The sequence below is a fragment of the Rhopalosiphum padi genome, chromosome 3 (assembly GCF_020882245.1).
Source record: "Rhopalosiphum padi isolate XX-2018 chromosome 3, ASM2088224v1, whole genome shotgun sequence".
In the NCBI taxonomy this organism is placed as follows: Eukaryota; Metazoa; Arthropoda; class Insecta; order Hemiptera; family Aphididae; genus Rhopalosiphum; species Rhopalosiphum padi.
Window position 1 is genome coordinate 28,231,087 of NC_083599.1, and position 12,778 is coordinate 28,243,864.

General features: G+C 28.0%; 1 protein-coding gene across 1 annotated transcript; it reads right to left on the minus strand.

Moving 5' to 3' along the window:
• Positions 1-1,515: 1,515 nt before the first annotated feature.
• Positions 1,516-12,778, minus strand: LOC132926523 (facilitated trehalose transporter Tret1-like). Its single transcript, XM_060990886.1, has 5 exons — positions 12,618-12,778; positions 12,391-12,526; positions 9,224-9,409; positions 2,652-3,476; positions 1,516-1,961 (listed from the first exon to the last, which is right to left on the minus strand). Exons 1-5 carry the CDS (start codon positions 12,651-12,653, stop codon positions 1,720-1,722), a joined length of 1,425 nt encoding a protein of 474 aa, XP_060846869.1. The 5' UTR covers positions 12,654-12,778; the 3' UTR covers positions 1,516-1,719.

Below are 12,778 nucleotides of genomic sequence, written 5' to 3' on the forward strand. Positions count from 1 at the left end.
AAAATAAAGTATAGCGGAAATTTCGTAGGGAAATAGTACTGCTCAAAAACCGAAAAATAAGAAAATATAATAACACGTTTTAATGCCAGCAATAGATTTCTTTTGTTATATAGTAATTTGGAGCACTACAAAATATGTTTTTTCTAGATATTATTTTAACAAATAGACGATGTACTACAATCAATAATAAATTGTATATTGATATACAATGTGTTTAAATAAATTGGGAAAAACCTAAAGAAAAATGTACTGGTTTTAAATAAAAAAGGCATTGAAAAAGTTGTAATAAAAGTCAGATTATCTCAATATTATACAGTAATAATTATTGTTACATAATGTTATTGCTAGTTTATTTTAAGAAAAAAGAATAAAAGTATATTTTTAATTTATGTGATTCTTTTATCAAATTTCCAAAGATTTTGACACAACAAATAATTTTAAAACAACAATTATAGAAAAAAAACTAAAAAAATTGAAAACTTCACATGCCAATAAATAACTCAAAAAAGAAAAAATAATTTAAAATTTTGTCGTATAATAAAAATGGTAATAGAAACATTTTTTGGTGAAAAATTTTTAATATCTATTATTATTTTTCTTTTTTTTTAAAAATACAATAAACATCAAAATTTGTTTAATGAGAAATAATTATCTCATGTGTTAGTATCCAATATCGTAAAAATTTTAACTTCAAATGCTCATCAAAAATTAGTTTAGTTTTCTAGTAGAATTTTTTTATATAGATTGAAAACCTATAAAGAATCTTGTATTAAGTTTTCAAATATTAAGGTATAAAAACAAACATTTAAATAAATTTTTAACTATATAAAATCATTTGTAAATTTTCGATATTTTTCAATTCAAAATTTAACAACTCGTGAGGAGCTTTGAATTAATTTTTCAAGCATTCAACCCAGTGAATAATTATTAATCAACATTCATAGAAAAAAAATCGAAAATTTCTTATGCTCATAAATAGCTTAATAAGAAACGAAATATTTGATTATAAATAGAAAATAATAATACTATAAACAATTACTGAAAATGTTAAGTATCTATGATTATTTGTTCTCGAGTCACATTGAAAAAAGAAAAAGCGATTTTGTCAGAATTGGATTCGCCTTAATTTTAATTTATTAATTTTTTCTGATTATGAAAATCCAAATCTGCTATCCATAACTGTTCTTAAATTTTAAAATCGAAGCATTTTAACGAGCAATTATCGTGTACACATACATAAAAAAAAAACACACACATCGTTGTAAAATCAATACATTCATTGCTCTACTATTCAAGACCTAATAAACAATAATATATTTTTACAGTATTATATTAATATGAAATAATGATATCTAAACATTTGTAAAATAAATTAAATGAAGTCCGATTTATTAATATATAAATCAGCTTTGAATAAATTAAATATTTTTATTATTATGTTGAGGGTGGTGTATAAAGCAATGTACTATAAAAAACCCTGTTATCGGATCTCATTTCCGTAATGAAGAAAATGCATTATGTACACATTTAGTTTTATTGAAAATAATCAATTGACTTAAAACTATAAACACCCTATACCTATAAGGTATCTAAAAATAAATAAATTATATTATAAATAATACCATCGTAATGCATTGAACATAATTTCATTCTACGAAATTTTAATATCAATATTTTGTAAAAATATAAACAATAATTACTAATTAGTATACAATATTATCAAGGCAAATTATTTTTCATCGATTTTTTGCGGGAGTCGAACGTTGATAATATTTCGTCGAGAGATTTTCCTTTTGTTTCTGGCAATATAAAGGCACCAAATAATACACTCATGAAACTAAATACTGTGAATATTGACCAAACAAATTTTACTCCGTATGTCAACACAAATGCAGGGTATATTTTGATGATTACAAACATAATTTCATATCCAAATGCTTGTACGATTCCGCCGATTACGCCTAAAAAAACAAAAACGTTCGTAGTTTAAAAAAAAAATGATAGGTAAGTGGTTACCACTCTGCTGTACATTAGTTGTTTAGTAAAATTTTTTTTTAAATTTGTACTAAAACAGCGCTACTACTGTAGCAGTGGTACTAATACTGCTTAGTATATGTACTAAAACTCGTCACCACTTTTAATCTAATTTTAACAGATTATTTTTTTTTTTGTACATTAAATTATATTTTAAGAACGCTAATAACGAATATTATAAAATTTTTCGCTTAAAATTAAAATGAATTTGTAAATAACATTTAACGTTCAGACGTTGGAAAAAAATCCGAAACAGTTCGAGTAAGATAAATGGGAATTGGAGTTCGAGAAAAAAAAACAAAGTTCGGCACACTACAGCTTGTTCTTACGATAGGCACGATATATTATATTACTAGCTGATTTTGCACGGCGTTGAACATGACAAATTAATTCCCCGTAGATTTATCCCTTTTTAAAATCCGTTAAATGTTGTAATCTGTACAAATTTTCAACTCGATGGTTTGGGGTTGTTTCGGCCAAATATAAAACACGGAGTAAAACGCATGTACAATAATATTATCATTTGTTAATTGTATGCAACCCCATTTGTGACCCGAAATCGGCTGTTATCGACCGGATAAGTAGATAGATAGATCGATTGATCGGTTATAAAATACCTTTGACGGCCATCGGAAACACCTCTCCGCAAAGGGTCCAGGGCAACGGGAGCATGGCCAACAGGGCGAAGAACACGTAACCGACGAACGCGACGATGAGCACTTCGCCGTAGGGCGGCGAGGGCATGTCGTTGAACATGTGCATGTAGACGATGGCGGTGGACAGCGACAGGCCCATGCCGACGCCGGACACCACGACCAGCGTCTTCCGGTGGACGTGGTGCAGCATGGAGTAGACCAGGCTGCCGACGACGCGGGACAGCGACAGGAACGCGGTGATGGTGATGCCGTCCCACTGGACGTGGCAGTCGCGCAGCACGTCCACCGAGTAGAACAGCAGCACGTAGAAGCCGCTACACTGCTGGCAGGTGAAGAACAGTATGGTGATCAGGGTGGGCTTCCAGACGGACGGGCCGGTGAACTGTTTCCAGTACGCGGCCCGTGTCGCTTTGCCGGCCGCCGCGGTGCCGTCCGCGCCGCACAGCTGTTCGTCGCCGTTGACGGTCAGCGTGGTTACCGGCGGTGCCGCGGCCGTGGTCGTGGCCGGTTCCAAGCCCAGAAACGTGTCGGCCGCTTCGGCTTCGCGGTGTCGGCCGCGGGACCGGAGCCACAGCGGCGACTCCGGCACGAGGAACATGGACGCGCAATTGACGGCGCTCATCACGAACAGTATCAGCGACACGGTCCGCCAGTGGAAGCATATGGACAGCACGCACTCGGACATCATGCCCATGCCCACGAACACGGTCACCAAGGACAGGTACAGCGGCCGGTACTCGGGTGGCGACACTTCGCTCACGTACAAGAACACGGCCGTCCCCGAGCCTGCGGATCGAAGCGATCTATGTCAGTTTTCATATCGTTTTCGTGACATAACATATTATATTATTATGTTTCCGTTTGAAATAGCTTTTTAAAGTAATATTATTATTATTTCACGATCGCGGTAGGTTCGTTTAGTTATTGCCCCGAAAACGTTGCGGTTCGTTATGTTTTTTATAGCGTTTAATCGTTATAATAATATATTATACATATTATTCACTTTTGTGAAGTCGATACAACGTCTTACCGTAATACGTTGTGAATAGGTTCGTCGTGTAAACAGGCAATACTTCGAAATCGACCTATACGTCATGTTTTGGAAATGACATCGCGCATAGCAGAGTTTCTCCACCGGAGTGCTGTGAAATTATTTCAAATGATATAAATCATTCCTATTTTTCGCTGTTTTTAAAAAAAAAAAAGTTTTCGCGAAAAATAATAATTTTTTTAGGTAACCGCACAGATTAAGAGGACTTAGTAGGTACTCGCATGTGTTGTCTCCGTCTCACGTGCGACATAGCAAATTTTCAATATTGTGCTGTTAGATTTGATATTAGAGTGAACTATTATAAAATTCAAAGGTAAGATTATTATCCAGGGCTCCACGTAGCCTTTTATTGATATTGTTATTTTTAATTAAGTTATGATCATTTTAAAATGTACAGTTTCCAAATGATCATTACTTACTTAAAAATGATAACATCAATAAAAGGCTAAGTGGGGCCCCTGGATAATAATCTTACCTTTGAATTGTATAATAAGTCAGTCCACTCTAATATAAACTCTAACAGCACAATATTGAAACTGGTGAACGAACATTTGCTACGTCGCACGTGTGTAAGACGGAGACAACATAATATACGGGTTCTATGTCCTCTTAAGATCTACTACCTATTGTGTTTTGTAGAATTATCTGCAGTTACGCGGTAATGTTCTATCTGTTTTAATTTTCTTATTTGTTCGTTCGCTATCGCCTCGACTAGGACTATTATAAAATTATGACGCCATTATTAGATTTCTCACACTTATAAACATAAAAACAAATAAACGAATGAAACTCGAGTTTGTTGAAGAGGAAATGAGAGTATGTTTTTCAAAAGTTCAACCAAAGATTTTTTGTAAAATAAAATAAAGAACTCAAGTGTCGTCTGAGTAGTATTAGTAATTATAGTATCATAATAAATTATTTACCTATTTAGTAATGTATAATTAATTAAAAATGTTAAAAGCATTTATTTTTTTTATAAAATATAATAATTCGTGTGGACAATATGATTGGTTAAACCTAACTACAGAAGACTGTTATTATTATAAATACAGGGTGATTCTTTTATCATGAATCATTCATTATTTCAAAAAGTATTCATGTTTATAAAAATATTTTTTACATTGCTTCAAGTTGTTAAAAATTCAACTTTTTTTTAAAAAAATTATATTTTTTATCCTTAAGTTTTTTACTTTTTTGAATGACAACATAGTTTTAATTTCATATTCCATAGCAGAATAATTTTTTGAGTATTTTGATGCGTAAAAATCGAGTTTAGGGCGACTAGTTTATGAGTTATAAGTATTTAAAGTTTAGATGTGCGGAGTGGAGTGGTACGGAGTTACTCCGCAAAATATTTGTCCACTACTCCGTTTGCCTAAACTTTAAATACGTATAGCTCATAAACTACTCGCCCTAAATTCGATTTTTATTTATCAAAATACTCAAAAAATTACTCTGCTTTGGAATATGAAATTAAAACTCTATTCAAAAAAGTAAAAAACTTACAAAAAAATAAGGATAATAAAAAAAATTAAAAATATATTTTTTAATAAAAACGTTGATTTTTTAACAACTTGAAACTATGTAAAAAAATGTTTTCAAAAACATGAATACTTTTTAAAATAATGAGTGGTTCATGATAAAAGAATCACCCCGTATAAATACAAATACACGATATACTAATTCCGGATTATTATAAAATAATTTAATGTGCCATGAGTCAAAAAAAAAGTTGGGAAACTGGCTTTTAATAAAATTCATAATATACGTTAAAGTCCAGACGAGGACACGAATAATGTTTTTTCAATATTGTAACAAAATAGGTCTAATTATAACATTCGTTATTCATCGTTAACTAATCTCTAAAACCGCGTAAAACTATTGAAGTTACATATTCACAAATTTGGCTCAGATGGTTTACCCATTGGTTTTTGTGCTGGGATCTACGTTCAGTTGTATATAATTTGTTGGAACTCGTGAATAAATGGTCATTGGCTCATGAAAATTAAAAATGTATTATTTGGAGTTAAAATAGATAAAATAGTTATTATTTCATATCAAAAGCAACCAAAAATACACAAACAAAATAAAGAGTAGACTTTTCTAGAATTATCTATAAAACAAATGAGGTGAAATTTCAGCTATTTTTAGCTTATAAACTCAGAAACTACTCGTCCAATTTTAGTAAAAATGTCATACATTTATTTACGAAATAACAAATAAGTGAAGAAGTAATTATTATAACTACATTAAAAAATATACCAAGAGCTATATCCAATCAACGTCGATTTGCTCGTGAACTGAGGCACACTAAAACTGAGATACATCGATATTATGTTTGTTTATTTTTTCCCTGTCTGGTTCTATAATATTTTGTAGTCTAATTAGGACATTTTATAAAATATTTTAATATTCATACTAACAAATTGATTTTATAATATTATAATTATATACATTGCACTAGTTCAATCGACAGAATTGATATTATTGTATTTGTGTGACGGTTTTTAAATTACACCTTTTCCCACTGAAAATCACATTAAATAATCTACTTATAGAATATGTTTAAATTAAATTGTACTTAACTCAGTAAATTTACTCTATTCTGAAGTTTTTGCTGTTCATATAAATTCTATTTCTATATAAAAAAAAAAGTATTTATTTTATATGTACTCTGTAAACTTTTTTTCTTTGTAAATCACTGCATGAGAGCCGAACTATTTTCACATTCCTTAGCCCATGTTACTCTATAAACTAATAACGTCAAGGATAGGTACAAAGTTTAACCCTAAGTAAATAATAGGAGTATGAAAAAATTAAACAATAAATTATTTTTGTATTCAACAACTTTTTCCAAAATATATATGTACCTCAATTTATGTAGGTAAATCTTTCAAATTAAATAATTTAAATTGTAAATTTTTTAAAAGTTTAAGATACATTTCAATATCTTACGTAGCTTTATATAATTATCTAGTAGAACATATAGTTTATATATTAATTTTTCTATTATTACTATTTATATTTGTTTTCATTCATGTACTAGTTTATTCTATCTTTTTTTCATATTTTTTTAATATTATTTATTAATAAAGGATTTTTACGAATAAAACATCATACTATGCTCTATTTAGCACAAGCTATGCTTTTAAATAGAGAACCGAAGTTAAATTTATTTTATCTAACTATTACCTAATTGTATTTTATTATCTATATTTTTAGTTCAGTGTCAAATAAATATTATTAATATAATTATTATTATTATTTATATTATATGTAATAAAAAATGGTAAAATGTAAATTTTATTTTTAAAAGTATATAAAAATAAATTCTATAAAACAACAAATATTTTTTATATAAAAGTAGTCGCAAATAATACAATTAAGTATCACTGGTTTTGAAAACTTTACTGGGAAACGATTCATTAAACTACAACTTTTTGAACACCACTTTTAATTTTGGACATTCTTCGAAATGGTTTAAGTATATTTTAAATGTTACACTAAATGTCTAACACGAAAAATAAAATGTTTGTGTAGATCACGGTAAACACGCATTATACGGACAATTGGCAATTACGTCTCGACATTAACAACCATAGTTCACAAGTATATTACGATAAAACAGTATTATTTTCTTAGTATAACCAACGATATCAATTTATAAATAGTACTTATATTTATATTTCAAATAAAACAATAATAACATATTATCTTTTTATTAGATAAATGCGATTTTATATAAGTTTTCATAGCAAAATCACTAATTGTTTTTGATATAATTTTAATGTAATTTTACTAAGATTTAAAAATACTTTAAACGACACTTTGTATACAAAAGTGTTACGATGTTTTTTTTAAATGTTCATTATGAATATTACTTATATTTAATTTTTTTTCTCAAAATTCTTATAATATCATATGTTACAATAAGAACAATAAGTTTAAGTGATAAAATATTTAATGACAGCATACAAAGAGAAGTTAATTCATCGTGAATATTAATTTAAAATAGCGATACTAATAAGCTAATAATAATAATACTATAAATAAATAGTTATCATATATATATATTTCGTTTAAAATTGTTTTTGTTAATTTATTCTTCGTTTTTATTTTTATTTTTTTTTTATATAATCGTTCCCAAAATAGTGTACTTATACTCTCTAATATTTAGAAGCGTTGATTTTTAGTTATTTTAAACTTTGACTTCCTTCATTTTTCACGTATACCTAATACCTATTATATATAAAACATGTCGTTTAAATGTAAATATTATCTTTGCGCGTCCACGCGTCAATTTAACATGTCCCGACGTTAATCACAGTCGGCCACATCATGGCATAATATGTTATTATATTATAACTTATTTTATATTTATGTCCAACGGGTGCCGTACCGTCGCTAATCGAATGTCGACAGTATAGCTGATTGAGAAGACACATCACGCCCCCAACGCTCGAATAATATTATAATATATAATAATTGACCAACGCGCACAATTGTATAATATACTGCGTCATAATAACACGAGTAGGTACGTCGGTCTTGCAGCAGGTAATAAAAATAATAATCGATCGGAAACGCCGTCGAATATATTCCTGTAATGGCTAATATTTTATAGTCATTTTAATATTAACGCGATATTTCCATGACAAATGTCGCGATTATAAAAGTACGTCTTTCTCTGAGAGTGGCGACTATCTGCAATCACCGGCAGACGTTTCCAAACGCTGCAATACGCATATAAAAGGTGCCCGTGGTAGCGTTGCCCGCGTAGGTAGGTACTTCAAACGACTAACCGGATCGATATTCTAAGAGTAGTGTTAAAGAAATCGCTGATGTTAAGTTTTGGTTGTACCTAAGCTTCCATACTGTTATGTTATTGTTGGTTCGCACTTTGCTGTACAATACACGATTAAACGATCCGATACTCGAGGTCAAACGAAATCAATGCTGTACAAAAGCTATGAGTGCATAGGTATTAGTGAAAACGCCGCGACCGTAATAAATATATAATATACTTAAATAGTTAATCTCGTACGAGATAGATACCCACGTCTTACCGTTTGTAAATTAATTTCACAACACGTGTATTTACAATACACGCACACAAAATAAATAAACTCAACTTAGTCGACGCTTTCTCTAAACTTTGACGACATCACCCGTTTTCGAATAATTATTCGTGTTTTCTTACCATTCATATATTATTACGTAGCAGTCACCTATAATACCAGTCGGGGACGCAATTCCGAAGACGGTTATAAATAAAAGTTGTAAAATTAAAACTTTTAAACAAAAACAATACAAAACAGTTTTCACATTACTTACATAATTACCCGAAAACTGAAATTATTTTTTTTCCGACGAAGGATATTTTTGCGTTATCAAATAATTTTCTACTTGTGTTATTTATCAATATCGTTTAAAGAAAAAAGAATAATACATTTTTTTTTTTTATTAATCAATATAAGCTTACCAAATGAAATTCCCAGTATGATTCTTCCGATTATAATCCATTTTAAACTATCGGCGTACACGAGCACCAGCCAACTTGTAATTATTGGTATATAACTAATTTGCAGAGCTTTTTTTCTGCCAATTTTATCTATCAGTATCCCAAGTATAAGTAAACCGATAGGGCATATTAATATCGGTAAACTTGCTAAAAAAAAAAAAAAATATATGTATTATTAATATTATAATAATATTTTAAATAATGTAATTTAAAAATACATTACCTATGTATTATTAACGTACCTACGTTCATTATTAATATTTTCATTGCCAAAATAATATGGATATTATAACTGTTTGTACAGGAGGTTTTAACGATAATAGGTATACACTTTTTATTTATTACAAACAGATATTATCTAATAATATTTTATGTTACAGTTGACAAAATAGCTACATTGTTCAGTTAAAATAAACATTCTATATCCACTGCTGTTGATCGATAGTCATGATTCGTAAACTGTAGTTTTTTTATCATTATTATTTAGTGAACTTTATCTTCGTTATAGCTTTCATTTTGTTTATATGTACATTTTTTATTAATGCAGTTAAAAATGTGATTGTTTGTGATTTTTTTTTTACACAAATAATACAAAAAAAAAAAACCCTCTGACAATGGGCAGATAAAATTATATTCTTGCTTACAGACAAAAACATTTTGATCCACTACCATTTTACGAGTTAAAGGTTTATACTGGTGAAATACAATGACATTTATTTCGAACAAATTTGTGACAAATCACAAATCCTGGACTATAGTGAATAATGACTATAATAATATTATATGACGGGAGATCTTTATAATTCGATTTTAATTGCTCTAATATTTTATAGAATCAAAACTGTAAATAAAAATAAAAATTGCATTAAAATAAAATATGTGAGCACTCGGTTAACTAAAACTAAATAATAATAATATTATGAATTAGTATTTGAAATAAAACCACTCAACTAAAATAAAGAGACCATACATTTCTGAAAGAAATATAACATAATATTTGAAATGTAAAAATATGTTGTTTCAGTGAATGAAGGTAATGATTTTCAATATACTGTCAATATACTATGTCTACTATGATTAATTATTTAATACTATTAATTTTACCCATTCATCTACATATTATGATATAGGATGAGGCCGCAATGAGTATGAGATAAATAAAAAAAACAAATAATACAAAAGAATCGGTTATGTAATTATGTTATATTTAAATCTATGTACACCTTGTTAAAAAAAAAAATGGTACTGCAAAAAAAGTATTGTCGAAAAACCAACAATTTCGAATAAAATTTGATATTTTAACACTTTAATTTTATTATTTATTTTTTATTTTTTATAAGTATTCGAAGTTCAAATTTCAACAACATCATGAAAGTTTTGAAAGGCAAATTGTTTTATACATACAACTTTGAAATGTAAATTTTGACATTTTAACAAAAAAAATAAGATTTTACTTATTAGTTATTATGTTGTAATCCAAAATATATTCATCGTATAGACTTGAAATCATTACATAAATTATTATTTTCTACAATTAATATAATATTTTAAATATTTAGACTAATATAAATTTTAAGCTGTTTATATCACGAAACTAATCACACCAATATATAACACGTAGTATTGACTTATAAATCAATCACAATAATATTATATTATATTGATAATAATATAAATACTATTATAATAATTAATAATATAATATATATATATATATATATATATCATGTTTGGCCAAAAATAAGTTTCACTGTACTAATGATAATAAAAAAAAAAATTAACACAACCGAATTTAACTCTCAAAATGTACTATACAGTTTCCCCGACTTTTTTTTTCGTTTCAAGTGATTTTGTATAGCCCTAAGCAATGGCAATTAAGATTACAATAAAAAATAAAATTATTTTATAGATCGGTTTATTATTTTTAATTTACTAAGTGATGTACAAATTTATAACCTCTAACCCGTCTGTTATTTAAATTAAAATCTTTTTTTATGCACATATTCGTATTATTTATGCCTATATTGTTTCATTAATAATATAATTAAGGTAGACCACACTACCACGACAGTCCCACATATATTATGTATCTCCATATTATTATTATTATAAATAAAAAGTTTTGATTGTGTTTGCATTAAGTTTGAACAATTCTCTTTATCATTAATTTTATTGTAGTGGACAGAATAAATTTTACAATATTAACTTAAAATTATCTCTGAAAAGTTTTTAGATCGCATAATGGTACATACAAAATTATACTACTCTAAGGTCACAAGTTCCGAACAAACGCGTCAGATGTTTAATGACATCAATATATCGCGTCTATTCTTTGTTGTCGTAACTCGTAAGCCTTAACTTGTAATTATTTAATTTTATTAAAACTTTAAACCATCTTTGGACCTTTAGTGTAACACGGGATTCAATTAAAATAAAAACTAACGGGTAGACATTTTCAAGAATTTAAATAATTTTGCATTTTGTATACGATAAACGTAAAACACTTTAGATGTATTTTAAAAATTACATTTTATAATTGATTATGTAGTATCGGTACTAATAATTGCTTTCTTTTGCATGTGAAGATAACCTTTAATTTGAGTTAATTTATTCCATAGTCTTGATTTCATTTATATTTGAAACATTGATAGAGTACCTAAACTAAAACTATTATTATTTACCAATAATAGATAGGTGTTTATTACTATTACTATAACTATTATTATTGTTATTGTTATTATTATTATTATTATTATTATTATTACCTACTACAATAAGTTAATATTTGTGGAATATGGTTATTACCTACGTGATTTGTTTGTAGATCGTTAAACCAAAACCAATCAACATTTTATGATTAAATGAATCATTGATATTATATTTTGGCTTAGCAGTCAATAAAAAATCAAGTTATGTCGTTATCTTATTATATAATGTCCCCCATCACTACAATACTTGTGTTTAATAATATTTATTTTTTTTTTTTTGAAAAAGTTGAGTAAATTAATTTTAACAATTATTAAAAATAGACGAATAACCAATAAATAACTATGAAAACAAGCTTTTATATCTGATTATTATGTCGTATAAATAAAATGATATAAAATAATAATAGAAAATAAATTTACCTATCCATGAGCCGTCTTCTGCTGTTATTTTTATCGTAGATGTTGGTTCTTTTAATTTGGATAAAAGGATAGATGAGAATATAAGAGAGCATCCAATAACAAATTGATGACACGATATTATACAAACGCTAAATGTCTAGAATTGAAATGAAAATAATTCAATGACGATAATAATATGGTAATTGAACAATAATACATTATTAATAAACATTGTATTTCATACTCACTAGCCTCAAATGACGATTCAGTTTAGGAGTCAACATTATTAAAAATTAGTCTACTTAAAAAAAAATGCAGTCACAATATAATTATTTGACTGTACACAACTATACGTGTCAACTCATTCTTGGATAATGACTGATTAAGCGACATACACCCAATTGCTAAT